Source organism: Somniosus microcephalus, chromosome 10, assembly GCF_052327205.1.
Source record: "Somniosus microcephalus isolate GS21.2 chromosome 10, FLI_Smic_1.0, whole genome shotgun sequence".
Lineage (NCBI taxonomy): Eukaryota > Metazoa > Chordata > Chondrichthyes > Squaliformes > Somniosidae > Somniosus > Somniosus microcephalus.
Window position 1 is genome coordinate 122,973,496 of NC_140996.1, and position 18,906 is coordinate 122,992,401.

The 18,906-nt window shown below is 51.4% G+C and overlaps 1 protein-coding gene across 4 annotated transcripts in view; it reads right to left on the reverse strand.

The window, feature by feature from the left end:
• cep295 (centrosomal protein 295) overlaps positions 1 to 18,906 on the reverse strand; it is a 168,204-nt gene that overhangs the window by 37,972 nt on the left and 111,326 nt on the right. For 3 of the 4 annotated variants that reach the window (XR_015079724.1, XM_085998786.1, XM_085998785.1), the window contains exon 24: positions 13,523 to 13,669. The exons of the other annotated variant lie outside the window; for it this stretch is intronic. Coding sequence is in view for 2 of the 3 variants with exons in the window: in XM_085998786.1 (XP_085854912.1) it covers positions 13,523 to 13,669 (147 nt within the window). In the remaining variant the exon portion in view is untranslated. The remainder of the gene's footprint in view (positions 1 to 13,522; positions 13,670 to 18,906) is intronic. 4 annotated transcript variants of the gene reach the window in all.

Sequence of the window (18,906 nt, forward strand, 5' to 3'; positions counted from 1 at the left end):
AAATATAGCGCCGTATGTCCATCGTCGCTGGGTCAAAATCCTGGAACTGTGGGAGTGCCTTACCTCACGAACTACCACGGTTCAAGAAGGCGGCTCACCACCACCTTCACAAGGGCAATTAGGGACAGGCAATAAATACCGGCCTTGCCAGCGACGCCCACATCCCATGAATGAATAATAAAAATAAAATGCTGAGGTGGCAGTGCGTCTGTGGAGCAGGAATCTGCTGTCCTCGCAGGAGACAGCATTCCTACTCTCACCACCGACACTTGGCCATTGCTCTTGCCACTGCCAGTCAGCCCAGACATCTGCCACTCATGCCGAGGTGGTGCAGTCCACAGCCGGGCCTTCTAGGGCCAGAGCTGCTGGAGGTCGTCCTGCAAGGCCATCTGTAGTCTCCCCTATAGAAACTCGAGGTCGTCCTGCAAAGCTATGCTGCAGCCACTGGAGGAAGCACTGCGTAGGAGCGCTAGAGTAGGAAAAGGCACATGAACGACAGGCACTAAGGGATTGCACAGGGGTGATTAGTTCACATTGTAATGTTCATTGAATACTGATCAATTTATTAATTTTGTTTGGAATGTTTGTTTTGTGGGGATGTGTATCATGGGGATGTGGTGAGCAACGGGCATCTGGGGTTTCATTTATTGGAAATCGGTGTCTGATGAGGCGTTCACGGACAGCCCATCTGGAAGGGGGATTTGCTGCTTGCCTCCTCCCTTCCTCCTGCTCGAGGTGGTCCCACAATCCCTGCTGCCAAGGGTTCCGCTCTCATGATGGCCAAGTTGTGAAGTATGCAGCAGACCACCATGAAATGGGACACCTGCTCCGGTGAGTACTGGAGGGCTCTTCCTGAGCAGTCAAGACAGCGGCTCCATTGCTTCAGCAGCCTGATGGTCTGCTCAATGATGTTCACAGTGGCAGCATGGTTCTCATTACAAGTGCTAGATTGCAGAAGGGAGTAAATCAGTCAGGTGCAGCGCGGCTAGCCCTGGTCTCCGAGCAGCCACCCTCGGGTTTGACGTGGCAGCTGGAAGATTGCTAGCACACCGAACTGGCACAGGATGAAGGCATCATGACTGCTGCCAGGATAGCAGGCATTGACCATCAGGATGTGCTAAGCATGGTCGCACAACTACATATCAAGTGAATGGTAGACTTTGCGGTTACGAAAGATCTCAGGATTGTTATGTGGAATCCGCAAAGCCACTTGGGTGCAGTCGATGGTGCCCTGCACCATGGGGAAGCCCGCTATCCTGGCAAAGCCACATGCGCGCTCCTCCTGCTTCTCTCTGTTCAGAGAGAAGACAATATCGTCCCTTCTCCTGGTGTAGAGAGCCACTGTGACCTCGATGCAGCGATGGACGGTTATGTTGCCTACTGCAGACTGGAATGATCTGCCGAAATTGAGGTCGACGGTGACCTTGAGGGCCACCGGGAGAGCAGTGGTCGCCCTGCTCTGAGGCTGCAGGTCTGGTTGCAAGAAGGGGCAGAGTTCTGTGACCACCTCCTTGGTGAAGCGGAGCCTCCTAATATACTGCTCCTTGCTTAAGTGGATACAAGAGAAGAACTCTCTGGACTCGAAGTAGTTAAGGCCTCCTGATGAGCCCCCTGCTGGTCCTCCTCCTCCCTCTGCGCACATCTTTTCTTCGCTGCCTCCGCTCCCTCTCCCAAAGATACTCAAGCGCAAAGGGGACTGCAAGTAGAGCCCCCATGACTGAGCAAGTGGTGTGAGCAGAAGCCTTTAAAGAAGAATGAAGGGGGTTCTCCACTTGCACCAACACTCCCGGTCACTTTGGGAACTTGAAACAAGTTTAGAAAGCTGCAAGTTGTTGCTGATGAATAACATTGCTGGAGGCTCTTTCCTGCGGGACCCGCCAGCAGCGGGCAGAAGTAAGGCAACCGCCATTTCTTTTCCAAAAACAGGCCTTAACAGCCAACGCGAACACCTCCAATTTCTAGGCCAAAGACTTGAAGAATTGGAACTATTTTTGTTAGAACACAGGACATTACAGGATGATTTGATAGAGGTTTAAAATTATGAAAGGTTAGGCAGGGTGGATAGAAATAGATACAAGATAAAATGCAAGATTTAAAACCGAGAGCAGGAGAATCTTTATTTCTTTGTTTTATTTTACATAGAGGGTGTGAGGCTCTGGAATGCTCCATCAGTTAGTGATTGAAGCAGAGACCACTTCAACTTTTAAGAGGAGTTTCGGCAGTGGAAAGCAAGGGGATTAAAGGAATGGCATGTGGTAGGCACGTGCGATTAGGATTATTGCTTATATGGAGGATAAAAGAACATAACAAACTTGCGTTTATATGGTGCATTTCACAATCTGAGGGTGTCCCAAAGTACTGCACAGCCAATTTGTGCATAGCAAGGTCCTATAACAGAAGTGAGATTTAGTAGTGTTGGCCAAGTGAAAAATATTAGCCAGGATACCAGGATCTGTAGCGTTCACAAGAATGCAGACAGGGATCGATTTAACAAGCTCATCTGAAAGTCAGATAAATACCAGACTAGTTAGAAGGAAGTCAGCTAGTCAGCCTATGTTATAATTTCCTTGTAATTCTATGTAACTTAACACTATGGGAGGATTTTTAACTCCCAAAAACAGGTGGGTTTGGGTTGGGTGAGAAGTAAAAAAAAATCTGAAACCCGAACTCAACCTGCCCACTTCTGGTTTTAATGGAGGCGGGACGGTCGACCAACCCACTCCCAGGAGCTGCGTGCCTCAGATTTTTTCTTCTATTCCAGCTTTAATGTTGGCCGGTCAGGTTTCCTGTGCCTCGGGAAACCTGGCAGCTGAAGGAAGGCGAGGACTGCTGCATGGAACGGGCAAGTGCTTTTCTAGCACTGCTTGTGGGCCAGGCAGAGCAGGAGTGCTTCCCCTCCCAGCCGTTCAAGGAAACCACCCACCCGCCCCCCCCAGCCATTCAAGGAATCCACCCCCCCCCCCCCCCGGTGATCCGATGCCCTCCTGATGTCCTCTATCTCCTTCATGTCCATCATGGGCTCCCCCGTGATCTTCTTCCCTCCTCCTGCGATCTCCCCAGCCCCACCAATGTCCCCATGACCCCCGATCTCTCCAGCTACCCTATTGATGTCCCCCGCACCAACCCCAGATCTCTCCCTCCTTCCTTTCCTGGTGCTGCAGGCTTACCCACCCAACAGCTAGCCAGCCTCTCAATCTGGCTGGCTGAGACTGGGAAACGGATTCCAAAAGTGGCAATCAGGTCCTGATTTTGACCAGAGGGACCCAACCACAAAACTGCTCCCTCATCCTTAATGCATTCTACACATTTTACAGAATTATGGCTTGCATTGTAACTGAATTGATAGTCTGTAGTTATCTACAGACTATGAATGTTAATTCATTCGTGAAGTGCATCATAAATATTATTCAGGTTCACTGGAATGCAACATAAAAAAAAATCACTTGGTGCCTGTTACCTTTAATTATTTTTCCCTATGATTTACAGTCCTGGTCAGAATAACAACCTGGCCACATTTACATGGGGCTTTTTGACAGGAACTCAGAGCATGATCTGCTGGATGTAAAGCAGTGGAAGAAATGTGTTGCCTCATGTGCTGCTAGGCATGAGAAAAAAAAAATAGCGAATTAATTTTTATTTTAAAACCTCTTCCGGTTCTTGCCTAGATATCATTTATATAAATTAACTTGAAAGCCCCTATTTGTAGATAATTTATAAGGAAGTATACCATGCAGTGCTTTTTATTATTTACAAGTTACTTTGCAGCCAAAATGTAACATTAGCCCTAAAATTCAAGTTACATGATACTACACTTTCAATTTCTCTCACTCCCAACATACTCCTTTTCTCCCTTCCTTTCACCTTCGATTTTTCATACCTTAACAGTGGCACTTCTTAGTCCGGCTCTCAACAGCAATCCAATTATGTCTAGATAAAACATTTTCTGACAATAAGGGGGAATTACCCCATCATTGCCATTCTGACTGGGAATAGTGGTGTTATTGTATGCAGCCTCTTCTGTGTGCTCCAAAGCACAGGTGAAACCATTCTACACACCTTAAAGTTGTATTAGAAAAGCTTCAAAATTCCCCAAGGTCAGTTGTTAAAAAGTGTGGTTTGGGAATTTTGAGTCAGCAGAATAGTCAAATGGTTGTAATACAGCATAGAAATTGAGCAAATTCAAAAAAAATGTAAACCAAAGTTTGAACCCAAAAAATTTGAGGCTCAGAAGACCAAGTGAATTTCTAAGCTTTTTAAATTGCTATTTGATGGCTAGTCTCTGTAAAATCTGCTTTATGTGGAGTCGGCTGCGTATATATACACAAATTAATTCTTCTATTTCAGAGTAATGCAAATGTTTATCCAAAAAATTATTGGGCTCCCCAAGACCTAATTTTTCAAGAAAATAACACAATTAAACCAATTGTGACTTTGTTCCTCATGTGGTATATGACCATTTACTTAAATGTAGCAATACCCTGGAACTAGTACATCCTACTCATACAATAGACATTTTTTAAATTAAAAAAATCTAAAATATTTGCGTTCAATAAAAAAGGGTATAGCAGCTTCAGCGGAGGAGAGTATCATCATAAATATAGAATACGAGCTGCCAATTTCCAAAGACGGTCAACTAGTAAGGTATATTTAGTATATATTGCAAAATGTACATCCCAGATATGTAAAAAAACAGCCTAGACATTACAACAAAATACTAGTAATGCAGATACTATGGGCTGGTTTTTGCCGGTGCTCAGAGTGCGGGTTTGGAGGCGGGTCCGCTGTCAAAACAGCAAAGATTGACAGCAGACAGGGAACCCGCTGTCAATCTGCCTCCACGCGAGGCTCCCAGGTGTCGGGTCTGTCTGCGCAGAACTGACCCGACACCAAGTAGCGGGGGAAGACAATTTAGATCATTAAATGGCTTGTTAATAGCCAATTTAATGCTATTTTGAGCCTTCCTTGTAATTTTACGTGCTCCCCCACAGGTTACCCACTGCTCGGGGAACATGCCAGCTCACCCTGGTGTGAGTTGAGTCAGCTTTGATTTATCTGATAACCTGACAGCTGCAGAAGTGGTGTAAAGGACACCATGTTGCAGCTGTTCAGTTTCAGAGCTCAGAAACGGTTGGTTACTGCATTTGTGAGACAGAGATTTCTGCGGGAGAGGCTGATTTAAAAAGAGCCGAGAGTGGGAGAGGCTGAGTGTAAAGATGTAAAAAAAGTAATCGAAGTGTGACGTCACCAAAAAGCAGGTAATTGGTTGGTTGGTGAATATTTCTCTATTTCTCGCTTTTTTCCAAACTTCGGCTTCTAAATTTAAGTGCCTTGGTGTAGATTAAAAGATATACGTGTTCTAAATTTTAAAAATAATTCATTAATTGATTGAGATGGGAGACCAGGCAATGTGTTGTTGTTGCTGCATGTGGGAGCTGGTGGACACCATCGAGGTCCATGGCGACCACGTCTGCAGCAAATGTTGGCTGCTCGAGGAACTTCGGCTCAGAGTTGATGAGCTAGAGTCCGAGATTCAGACACTGCGACACATTAGGGAGGGGGAGAGTTGCCTGGATACCAAGTTCCAGGAGGCAGTCACACCCACTAGGGTAATTACTTCCAATTTGGCCCATGGTCAGGGACAGGAGGGTGTGATTACAAGCAAGGCAGCTATTGGGATCCAGGAGGTAGTGATGGTGGAGCCTCAGCCCTTGGCCTTGTCCAACAGGTGCGAGATTCTTGCTCCCTGTGTGGACGAGGGCAGGGACTGCAGGGAGGATGAGCAATCTGACTACAGCACCGTGGTACAGGGAGCCATCCAAGTGGGGGAGTAAAAAGAAATGTTGTAGCGATAGGGGACAGTATAGTTAGCGGTATAGATAGTGTTCTCTGCAGCCGAGAGCGTGAGTCCCGAAGGCTGTGTTGCCTGCCCGGTTAAGGACATCTCCTCTGGGCTGGAGAGAAACTTGGAGTGGGAGGGGGAAGATCCAGTTGTCATGGTCCACGTAGGTACCAATGACATAGGTAGGACAAAAGAAAGAGGTTCTGCTGAGAGAGTATGAGCAGCTAGGGGCTAAATTAAAAAGCAGACCACAAAGGTAATAATCTCTGGATTACTACCTGAGCCATGAGCGAATTTGCATAGGGTAAATAAGATCAGAGAAATGAACGATTGGCTCAAAGACTGGTGTGGGAGAAATGGGTTTTGATTTGTAGGGCACTGGCACCAGTACTGGGATAAGAGGGAGCTGTTTCGTTTGGACGGGCTTCACTTGAACCATGCTGGGGCTAGAGTCCTGGCGAATCGAATAACTAGGGCTGTAGAGAGGGCTTCAAACTAAATAGTGGGGGGGGGGGGGAATGGTCCAGGTGAGCAGGAATTTAAAAAGTCAGTGAGATGGGGGAAATAATAACCAGAGTGTGACAGGAAGGGACAGAATGTTTAAAAATAAGAGTGCAACAGAAAATGGGGCCAAAACAAGGAGAAATGGTAAAAAGACAAAGTTAAAAGCTCTATATCTAAATGCACGCAGCATTCGTAACAAGATAGATGAGTTGATGACACAAATAGATACAAATGGGTATGATCTGATCACCATTACAGAGACGTGGTTGCAAGGTGACCAGGGCTGGGAACAGAATACTCCAGGGTATTTGACAATTCGGAAGGATAGACAGAAAGGAAAGGGAGGTAGAGTGGCTTTGTTGGTAAAGGATGGGATCAGTGCAGTGGTGAGAAGTGATAGTGGCTCAGAAGATCAAGATGTAGAATCAGTTTGGGTGGAGATAAAAAATAATAAGGGGAAAGTCTCTGGTGGGTGTAGTCTACAGGCTCCCCGAACAGTAGCAATACTGTTGGACAGAGTATAAATCAACAAATAATGGAGGCCTGTAAAAAAGGTACGGTAATAATCATGGGTGATTTTAATCTCCATATTGATTGGACAAATCAAATTGACCATGGTAGCCTTGAGGAGGAGTTCACAGTGTATCCGGGATGGTTTCCTGGAAGAGTATGTAATGGAACCAACCAGGGAGCAGGTTATCGTGGATCTGGTACTGTGTAATACGACAGAATTAATAAATGATCTCGTAGTAAAGGATCCTCTAGGAAAGAGTGATCAATTTCAAATTCAGTTGGAGGGTGAGAAAGTTGTATTTCAAACCACTGTCCTGAACTTTGGCGTAAAAATAAAACAAAAAAGGTGACTCAACCGTGGCTAACAAGGGAAATTAGGGATAGCATAAGATCCAAGGAGAGGACATATAAATTGGCTAGAAAAAGCAATAATCCTGAGGATTGGGAGCAGTTTAGGAGTCAACAAAGGAGGACAAAGGGATTAATTAAGAAAGGGAAAATAGAATATGAGAGTAAGCTAGCAGGGAACATAAAAACTGACTGTAAAAGCTTTTATAGATATGTGAAGAGAAAAAGATTAGTGAAGTCAAGCATAGGTCCCTTACAGTCAGAATCAGGGGAATTTATAATGGGAAACAAGGAAATGGCAGACCAACTAAATGCATACTTTGGTTCTGTCTTCACAAAGGAGGACACAAATAACCTCCCAGAGATGCCGGGGAACATAGGGTCTGATGAAAGCGAGGAACTGAAAGAAATCAGTATTTGTAGGAAAATGGTGTTAGGAAAATTGATGGGACTGAAGGCCGATAAATCCCCAGGGCCTGACGGTCTACATCCCAGGGTACTTAAGGAAGTGGCCCTAGAGATAGTAGATGCATTACTGATCATCTTCCAACATTCGATAGACTCTGGAACGGTACCCATGGATTGGAGGGTAGCTAATGTTACCCCACTATTCAAAAAAGGTGGTAGAGAAAAAGCGGGGAATTATAGACCGGTGAGCCTGACATCGGTAGTGGGGAAAATGCTAGAGTCTATTATAAAAGATGTAATAGCAGAGCACTTGGAAAGCAGTGACAGGATCGGACAAAGTCAACATGGATTTACAAAAGGGAAATCATGTTTGACTAATCTACTGGAATTTATTGAGGATGTAACTGGTAAAATAGATAAGGGAGAACCAGTGGATGTGGTGTATTTGGACTTTCAGAAGGCTTTCGATAAGGTCCCACACAAGAGATTAGCGTGCAAAATTAAGGCACATGGGATTGGGGGCAAGGTATTGACTTGGATAGAGAACTGGTTGGCGGACAGAAAGCAAAGAGTTGGAATAAACGGGTCGTTTTCCGAGTGGCAGGCAGTGACTAGTGGGGTACCGCAAGGATCGGTCCTAGGACCCCAGCTGTTCACAATATATATTAATGGTCTGGACGAGGGAATTGGATGTAATATCTCCAAATTTGCAGACGACACAAAGCTGGGCGGGAGGGTAAGCTGCGAGGAGGATGTCGGGAAACTCCAGTACGATTTGGACAGGTTGCGTGATTGGGCAGAAACATGGCAAATGCACTATAATGTGGATAAATGTGAGATTATCCACTTTGGTGGCAAAAACAGGAAGGCAGATTATTATTTGAATGGCAATAGATTGGGAGAAGGGGAAGTGCAAAGAGACCTGGGTGTCCTTGTGCACCAGTCGCTGAAGGTAAGCATGCAGGTGCAGCAGGCGGTTAAGGCGGCAAATGGTATGTTGGCCTTCGTAGCAAGAGGGTTCGAGTACAGGAACAAGGATGTCTTGCTACAGTTGTACAGGGCCTTGGTGAGACCGCACCTTGAGTATTGTGTGCAGTTCTGGTCACCTTACCTGAGGAAGGACGTTCTTGCCATGGAGGGAGTGCAGCGAAGATTCACCAGGCTGATACCTGGGATGGCAGGAATGACGTATGAGGAGAGATTGTGTCGATTGGGCTTATACTCACTGGAGTTTAGAAGATTGAGAGGGGATCTCATCGAAACCTATAAAATTCTGTCAGGTCTGGACAGACTAGATGCAGGAAGGATGTTTCTGATGGCCGGGGAGTCCTGAACCAGGGGTCATAGTCTAAGGATAAGGGGTAAGCCATTTAGGACTGAAATTAGGAGGAATTTCTTCACCCAGAGAGTGGTGAACCTGTGGAATTCTCTGCCACAGAGGGTGGTGGAGGCCAGTTCATTAAATATATTCAAGAAGGAGTTGGATATATTTCTTAAGGCTAAAGGGATCAAGGGATATGGGGAGAAGGCAGGGACAAGGTACTGAATTTGGATGATCAGCCATGATCACATTGAATGGCGGAGCAGGCTCGAAGGGCCGAATGGCCTACTCCTGCTCCTATCTTCTATGTTTCTATGGCCTAGAAATTCAGTTGTTTGCGCCAGCCGCTAGCGCCTTAGGAGGAGATGTGGGGCGCTAGGCAGCTAGCGGCCGGGCGCAGCGCGATCTGCGCCTCTCCCCAACTTCAGTAAAGATTTAGCATCAGCTGCGCGCGCAGATCCTGACGTCATTTCATCGTGCAACGCCCTTTGTTCGCCCCAAACCGGAAATTCAGTGGCGCCGGCCTATTGTGCGCCTGGCGCCCCTAGCGACTGGTAGAGGGGAACGGTTCTCAGTCGCTGCGGGGTGCGGGGGGCGCAAATTAAAGGGCACTCCTCCTGCAGTAGAAAAGGCAGCCATTTTGCAACACTCCTTCTTTGTGAGAGACGGATCTTTGCAGAGAGACAAAGGTAGAGAGCTTTTTGGTTTGGCTCAACATTCGCACAGGTACTTGTGGCTTCAGGCACAGCTTTCCACTTGTCTTTAACTTCAGAGCCATATCATTGATTGGAAACATATAATGGGGGCTGCAATGGGTGCAAACGTTGGCCTTCTCCATTGCATTCAAAGGGCTCACAGACGCCGTGAGAGAGTGGCAGACATGGCCAGACGGAGAGGGGGCAACAGGCGTCGGCAAAGGAGGCCTTACCCACCCACGGTATACCGCCAGCAGTTCTCATATCTGAACATGTCTGACGAGCAGTGTGTTCGGAGGCTGCGATTCCGAAGGCCAATGGTCACTGAGATCTGCCACCTGCTTCGCGGAGATCTGCAGCCACATCTGAGGAGCAGGACGTCTCTGTCGGTGGCAGTGAAGGTGACGGTGTCTCTCACCTTCTATGCCACCGGCTCCTTCCAATCCGCTACTGGGGACATTTCCAACATCTCCCAGTTTGCCGTGCATTGCTGCATCCGCCAGGTGACCATTGCCCTTTTCAGAAGGAGACGTCAGTTCATCTCCTTCTCCATGGCCCTTGTCAAGCAGCAACAGCGTGCAATGGGCTTTGCAGCATTAGTGGGCTTCCCCATGGTGCAGGACGCCATTGACTGCACGCATGTGGCTTTGCGGGCACCTCTGGAGAATGCCGAGGATTACCGCAACCGGAAGGGCTACCATTCGCTCAACGTGCAGTTGGTGTGTGACCACAGGCAGCTCATCCTAGCTGTCAATGCCCGCTTTCCAGGCAGCAGCCACGATGCCTTCATCCTGTGCCAGACTTCTGTGGCAGACATGTTCCAGGCCCAGCCTCACCCACGAGGATGGCTTCTCGGGGACAAAGGCTATCCTTTGTGCACCTGGCTGATGACCCCGCTCCGTGCGCCCAGCACCCCTGCTGAAGAGGGATACAATGACAGCCATCAAGCAACCAGGAACATCATTGAGCAAACAATTGGCGTCCTGAAGCAACGGTTCCGCTGTCTGGATCGTTCCGGAGGAGCCCTACAGTATTCACCTGAGCGAGTCTCCCATTTCGTGGTCGTGTGCTGCATGCTGCACAACCTGGCTATCCGCAGCACTCAGCCACTGCCACCAGACATTGGAGGACCACCAGAGGAGGAGGACCAGCGCAGGAGGGGGGCAGAAAGTGCAAGGGCCGCCCGTCGGCGGCTTATTGAACGTCGGTTCTAGGCCCCCTCTCAGGGAATGGCTTGTGCCAATGGCACAAGAAGAATGTAGCCGCTCCACAAGCCCTCAGCCGAGCAGGGCAACCAGGACTTCCAAAAGAAAGCATGGACAGTGCGATTTAAGAACATTTATTTCCTTGAAACCTCTGCCCTTCCCACATTACAAACTAATGGAGAGAAGCCCCCCCAAAAAACACAAATTGACCAGTCTCGGCCTTTCAAAAAAACAAATCCACCCTCCCCCATGAAGAGCTCACCGGCGCCAGAGTGTCTGCCGTCAATCAGCAGCTCGCCGCACCTGCGCTGCGCCCGCCCTCGGGGGTTTCGCCCCGGGCCGCCAGCTTAGCGCCTAATGATAGTCGTGCATCGCCTGTTTTAGCGCAGCAGCAACCTCTTGGGGCGATGCCACTGAATATTGGCGAAGGTGGCGCGAAGTTGCGCCGGGCGCAAACTTTAGCGGCCGCCCGGCTGTAGCGCCCCAAACGTGGCTATACTGAATTTCTAGGCCTATGTTTCTATGTTAAACAAAGGCAATCACAATGGCATGAGGGCAGAACTGGCTAAAGTGGACTGGAAAAATAAATTAAAGGGTAAGACAGTTGAAATGCAGTGGCAGACATTTAAGGAGATATTTCATAACTCTCAACAAAAATATATTCCAGTGAGAAAGAAAGATTAAGAGAAAGGAGAACCATCCGTGGCTAACTAAGGAAGTAAAGGATGAAGGCATATAATGTTGCCAAGGATTGGTGGGAGGCCAGAGGATTGGGAAATTTTTAAAAACCAGCAGAGGATGACTAAAAAAAATAACAGATGAATTGTGAGAGTAAATGGGCAAGAAATATTATAACAGATAGTAAGAGCTTCTACAGGTATATAAAAAGGAAGAGAGCAGCTAAAGTAAACGTTGGTCCCTCAGAGGATGAGACTGGGGAATTAATAATGGGGAACGGGGAAATGGCAGAGACTCTGAACAAATATTTTTTATCTGTCTTCACGGTAGAAGACACTAATAACATCCCAATAATGGATAATCAAGGGGCCACAGGGAGGGGGGAAACTAAAGACAATCACATGCAACAAGACCTGGACGACGTTCAGGCTTGGGCTGATAAGTGGCAGGTAACATTTGCGCCACAGAAGTGCCAGGTAAAGACTATCTCCAACAAGCGAGAGTCTAACCACCGCCCCATGACATTCAATGGCATTACCATCACCTAATCCCCCACCATCAACATCCTGGGGGTCACCATTGACCAGAAACTGGAGGAGTGCAGCTCCAACAACACTCAAGAAGCTCGACACCATCTGGGACAAAGCAGCCCGCTTGATTGGCATCCCATCTACCACCTTAAACATTCACTCCCTCCACCACCGGCATACCGTGGCTGCAGTGTATACCATCTGCAAGATGCACTGCAGCAACTCGTCAAGGCTTCTTCGGCAGCACCTCCCAAACCCGTGACCTCTTCCACCTAGAAGGACAAGGGCAGCAGGCGCATGGGAACATCACCCCCTCCAAGTCACACACCATCCTGACTTGGAAATATATCGCCGATCCTTCGTCATCGCTGGGTCAAAATCCTGGAACTCCCTACCTAACAACACTGTGGGAGTACCTTCACCACACAGACTGCAGCGGTTCAAGGAGGCGGCTCACCACAACCTTCTCAAGGGAAATTAGGGATGGGCGATAAATGCTGGCCGTGCCAGCGACACCAACATCCCATAAAAATTAATTTAAAAAAATGGGGAAGTGATAATGTAGACAGAGAGGGATGGGTGGAGGTGCAACATAAGTTGGTGTAAGGATGTGCAGGAGTAGAATATGGAAGGTAGTGATGGGGATGTGATGAGTGGCACAGCAGGGTGAGTTTGAGTGTGGCTTTGCAGTAACGTTTCATGATCTACTGAGATCATTGAAATGTTTGCACCACTGCAGCCAGGGACTCCTGACGACATCTCTGCTTGTGTCCTCCTCTGCAATCAGACTGCGTTGATCTCCTGGGGAGGTCTTTCCTGGCAATGGGAAGGGAAGAGTCTCCCTGCGTGCTGTGACTCCCTCCATAAGCATATGAAGGGAGTCATGGGAGAGCCTGGGTGCAGCTGTGCACTTTTGTGCAGTGCTTGTAGCACCTCAATGCTGCAGAGCACTGACAACACAACTGTCAAAATCAATGTGGCCGTGGTCCCTTTAAGGAAACTGGCTGATACCACATCATTAAATGATGTCATCAGACCCGCTTCCTGTTCATTGGTCGGGAATCCCGCAGGGCAGGCCAATCTACGGAAAATCATTTTCACAAGAGCGGCTGCAGACGGGAGCGGGACTGGAACCTGCCAAACAGCTTTCCCGCCTCCACAGGGAAAATCCAGCCCGATGTTTGTCTCTTATGGTTGTCCAAGAATTGTGTTTTAAATTTTTTTATTTTTTTTTCTTAAGAAGGATTTACTGAATTTTAGTCATTACTTAGCCAATTAATAGAGTCCTTTGGGGTTACACTCATCAAGAAGTTTGGCAAATGGTTTTCTTTACAAACTGCCGTACATAAAATTGTAGTTTGATATTTATTTACATCAAGTTTAAGTTGACCTGTGCAGTTGAATTTTGCACACTGGTAGGGAATGAGAGAATTTGTAAATTGAAGCTGTGAAGCCGAAGGATAATGTTTTTGATATTTTACCTGAGAAAATGCTTGGAATTCATTAGTAGTTGTCAGGTTTTCAACTGGAAACTCCTGTCTTAGTTCATCATCTACTAAAGTTGAATCATTCAGCGTCAACTGTGTCAGTTCAGGTTCTTCCATGATCCCAATATCTGACTCAATCTCCTTAGACAGTATATATAAAATGGATCATTAGTACTCCCTGACAATAGTAGTAGCATATATATTACAACTTGGCTCATAAAAATGAACTAAATTCTATGACATACCCTGAGTCTTCCTAATATATTACAGCAATAAAACAATGTTGCAATACATTTTCTTGACAGCACTGCTGTTGAAGAAATACCAAGAATTATTAAACCATGCTCCCAGGAGATTGGCATTTTTGAATGTTTAAGTTTTACATTTAACAATATAATTTAAAATCATCACCAATGTGAGTGCAGCTCGATCAGATGTGTGCATATTTTGACTGTTTGACAATCAATGTATTTTGCTAGTCATGAATTATGTGGTCCACTAGTGTCAAAATAATACTTTTAGAGCCAGATGACTAATGTTTATTTCATGTGTTATACTTCACTTTTTAAATGTGTATTGTGCAAATAGCTCTTTAGTAACTTCTGGTAAAGCAGAATTAACTGTCGGAGACCAGTGAGCCCAAGAAATAGTTCTGCTGTTATAATTAATATGAGAGGTGTAAAGTTAAAAAGTTAGTGTTGGTCAGACATGGAACTATATTGCTGGGTGGATATTTTGTTTTGATATTCTTAGCATCTTAATTTTGATAGAAGTTGGTGTGTGCATTTCAACACTACCAATAATCATTGGCTGGGTGTTGTTGGCAGGCACTGACAGCAGAGGAACAGGAGTAGGCCATTCAGCCCCTCAAGCCTGCTCCACCATTCAATTAGGTTATGGCTCATCTGCACATCAACTCTATTTTCCCTCGATCCCCTTGCCCAACAAAATGTGGAATGTGACTGGATCCCAACAGAAAATAAGGGGACAAAAATTGCGCCCGCGGTATCCAAAAAACGTACAACATTCCGCTCATTAGCATCGAGTGACGTCGAGGTCGACCAATCGTACGGCGGGTTCCTAGCGCGTGCGGGCGGGCCCTCCTACAGTCGAGTGACGGGATGATTGACCAATCCTACGCTTCGGTGACCTGACGGTCCACCAATCGGTGCGTGTGGGGGCGGGCCTCATCGTTCTGAACCGAGGTGAGTCGCCGCCATCTTGAATCCAAACTTTTCATTTCTTTTTCCCGCTTTCTGCGTGTTTCTTTTCAAATCTACATTTCCAGCAAAAAAAAAGTTGCTTTTAAAAGACAAATTGTTTTTTTAAAAAGTTAATTAATTTGTAAATCTTTTGTCTAACCTCTATAATTTTCCTACCTTTCACCGTTTTTCCAGGCCTCAAAGCCTGGGCGTCTGTTGACCAGCCACGCCCGAGCTAGGCGCCTCCCGTCGCGATCGACAAAAGGCCAGCGATCGCCGCCATATTTGTGAAGGCTGGAGGGGGCGGGCCCGAGCCGAGCGTCGCCACCGCCGCCATCTTAGTAAAGGCGGGCGAGGCGGGAGTCAGCGTCTGCGTCATCTTCCGCCTGGAGCGCGACTTGAGTCCGGCCGGGCCTCACGCGGTAGGTTGCGCGGCGGCGTCTCTCTGGTCTTGAAGCCGGCTTGGGCGGGGGGGGCGGGGCTCGGGAAGGCGCGCGGGGCTGTGTAGGTACGCTCTATAACTTTTGAGTGATGCCCGGACAGACAGACAGACAGCACTATTTTATATATATGTAGACTAGCTGGAGTGCCCAGCGGTGCTGAGGCTTTTTCGAGGGCATGTTGTTGTTGGAAGAGAGGGAGCGACTGGGGGGAAGAGAGCGAGCGACTGGGGGGGGGGGGGGGGGGAAGAGAGCGAGCGACTGGGGGGGGGGGAAAGAGAGCGACTGGGGGGGAAGAGAGCGAGCGACTGGGGGGGAAGAGAGCGAGCGACTGGGGGGGAAGAGAGCGAGCGACTGGGGGGGAAGAGAGCGAGCGACTGGGGGGGAAGAGAGCGAGCGACTGGGGGGGAAGAGAGCGAGCGACTGGGGGGGGAAGAGAGCGAGCGACTGGGGGGGAAGAGAGCGAGCGACTGGGGGGGAAGAGAGCGAGCGACTGGGGGGGGAAGAGAGCGAGCGACTGGGGGGGGGAAGAGAGCGAGCGACTGGGGGGGGAAGAGAGCGAGCGACTGGGGGGGGAAGAGAGCGAGAGCGACTGGGGGGGGAAGAGAGCGAGCGACTGGGGGGGAAGAGAGCGAGCGACTGGGGGGGAAGAGAGCGAGCGACTGGGGGGGAAGAGAGCGAGCGACTGGGGGGGGAAGAGAGCGAGCGACTGGGGGGGGGAAGAGAGCGAGCGACTGGGGGGGGAAGAGAGCGAGCGACTGGGGGGGAAGAGAGCGAGCGACTGGGGGGGAAGAGAGCGAGCGACTGGGGGGGGGGGGAAGAGAGCGAGCGACTGGGGGGGGGGAAGAGAGCGAGCGACTGGGGGGGAAGAGAGCGAGCGACTGGGGGGGAAGAGAGCGAGCGACTGGGGGGGAAGAGAGCGAGCGACTGGGGGGGAAGAGAGCGAGCGACTGGGGGGGGGAAGAGAGCGAGCGACTGGGGGGGGAAGAGAGCGAGCGACTGGGGGGGGGGAAGAGAGCGAGCGACTGGGGGGGGAAGAGCGAGAGCGACTGGGGGGGGAAGAGAGCGAGCGACTGGGGGGGAAGAGAGCGAGCGACTGGGGGGGAAGAGAGCGAGCGACTGGGGGGGAAGAGAGCGAGCGACTGGGGGGGAAGAGAGCGAGCGACTGGGGGGGAAGAGAGCGAGCGACTGGGGGGGAAGAGAGCGAGCGACTGGGGGGGAAGAGAGCGAGCGACTGGGGGGGGAAGAGAGCGAGCGACTGGGGGGGAAGAGAGCGAGCGACTGGGGGGGAAGAGAGCGAGCGACTGGGGGGGAAGAGAGCGAGCGACTGGGGGGGAAGAGAGCGAGCGACTGGGGGGGAAGAGAGCGAGCGACTGGGGGGAAGAGAGCGAGCGACTGGGGGGGAAGAGAGCGAGCGACTGGGGGGGAAGAGAGCGAGCGACTGGGGGGAAGAGAGCGAGCGACTGGGGGGGAAGAGAGCGAGCGACTGGGGGGGGAAGAGAGCGAGCGACTGGGGGGGAAGAGAGCGAGCGACTGGGGGGGAAGAGAGCGAGCGACTGGGGGGGAAGAGAGCGAGCGACTGGGGGGGAAGAGAGCGAGCGACTGGGGGGGAAGAGAGCGAGCGACTGGGGGGGAAGAGAGCGAGCGACTGGGGGGGAAGAGAGCGAGCGACTGGGGGGGAAGAGAGCGAGCGACTGGGGGGGAAGAGAGCGAGCGACTGGGGGGGAAGAGAGCGAGCGACTGGGGGGGAAGAGAGCGAGCGACTGGGGGGGAAGAGAGCGAGCGACTGGGGGGGAAGAGAGCGAGCGACTGGGGGGGAAGAGAGCGAGCGACTGGGGGGGAAGAGAGCGAGCGACTGGGGGGGAAGAGAGCGAGCGACTGGGGGGGAAGAGAGCGAGCGACTGGGGGGGAAGAGAGCGAGCGACTGGGGGGGAAGAGAGCGAGCGACTGGGGGGGAAGAGAGCGAGCGACTGGGGGGGAAGAGAGCGAGCGACTGGGGGGGAAGAGAGCGAGCGACTGGGGGGGAAGAGAGCGAGCGACTGGGGGGGAAGAGAGCGAGCGACTGGGGGGGAAGAGAGCGAGCGACTGGGGGGGAAGAGAGCGAGCGACTGGGGGGGAAGAGAGCGAGCGACTGGGGGGAAGAGAGCGAGCGACTGGGGGGGAAGAGAGCGAGCGACTGGGGGGGAAGAGAGCGAGCGACTGGGGGGGAAGAGAGCGAGCGACTGGGGGGGAAGAGAGCGAGCGACTGGGGGGGAAGAGAGCGAGCGACTGGGGGGGAAGAGAGCGAGCGACTGGGGGGGAAGAGAGCGAGCGACTGGGGGGGAAGAGAGCGAGCGACTGGGGGGGAAGAGAGCGAGCGACTGGGGGGGAAGAGAGCGAGCGACTGGGGGGGAAGAGAGCGAGCGACTGGGGGGGAAGAGAGCGAGCGACTGGGGGGGAAGAGAGCGAGCGACTGGGGGGGAAGAGAGCGAGCGACTGGGGGGGAAGAGAGCGAGCGACTGGGGGGGAAGAGAGCGAGCGACTGGGGGGGAAGAGAGCGAGCGACTGGGGGGGAAGAGAGCGAGCGACTGGGGGGGAAGAGAGCGAGCGACTGGGGGGGAAGAGAGCGAGCGACTGGGGGGGAAGAGAGCGAGCGACTGGGGGGGAAGAGAGCGAGCGACTGGGGGGGAAGAGAGCGAGCGACTGGGGGGGAAGAGAGCGAGCGACTGGGGGGGAAGAGAGCGAGCGACTGGGGGGGAAGAGAGCGAGCGACTGGGGGGGAAGAGAGCGAGCGACTGGGGGGGAAGAGAGCGAGCGACTGGGGGGGAAGAGAGCGAGCGACTGGGGGGGAAGAGAGCGAGCGACTGGGGGGGAAGAGAGCGAGCGACTGGGGGGGAAGAGAGCGAGCGACTGGGGGGAAGAGAGCGAGCGACTGGGGGGGAAGAGAGCGAGCGACTGGGGGGGAAGAGAGCGAGCGACTGGGGGGGAAGAGATGCGAGCGACTGGGGGGGAAGAGAGCGAGCGACTGGGGGGGAAGAGAGCGAGCGACTGGGGGGGAAGAGAGCGAGCGACTGGGGGGAAGAGAGCGAGCGACTGGGGGGGAAGAGAGCGAGCGACTGGGGGGAAGAGAGCGAGCGACTGGGGGGGAAGAGAGCGAGCGACTGGGGGGGAAGAGAGCGAGCGACTGGGGGGAAGAGAGCGAGCGACTGGGGGGGAAGAGAGCGAGCGACTGGGGGGGAAGAGAGCGAGCGACTGGGGGGGAAGAGAGCGAGCGACTGGGGGGGAAGAGAGCGAGCGACTGGGGGGGAAGAGAGCGAGCGACTGGGGGGGAAGAGAGCGAGCGACTGGGGGGGAAGAGAGCGAGCGACTGGGGGGGAAGAGAGCGAGCGACTGGGGGGGAAGAGAGCGAGCGACTGGGGGGGAAGAGAGCGAGCGACTGGGGGGGAAGAGAGCGAGCGACTGGGGGGGAAGAGAGCGAGCGACTGGGGGGGAAGAGAGCGAGCGACTGGGGGGGAAGAGAGCGAGCGACTGGGGGGGAAGAGAGCGAGCGACTGGGGGGGAAGAGAGCGAGCGACTGGGGGGGAAGAGAGCGAGCGACTGGGGGGGAAGAGAGCGAGCGACTGGGGGGGAAGAGAGCGAGCGACTGGGGGGGAAGAGAGCGAGCGACTGGGGGGGAAGAGAGCGAGCGACTGGGGGGGAAGAGAGCGAGCGACTGGGGGGGAAGAGAGCGAGCGACTGGGGGGGAAGAGAGCGAGCG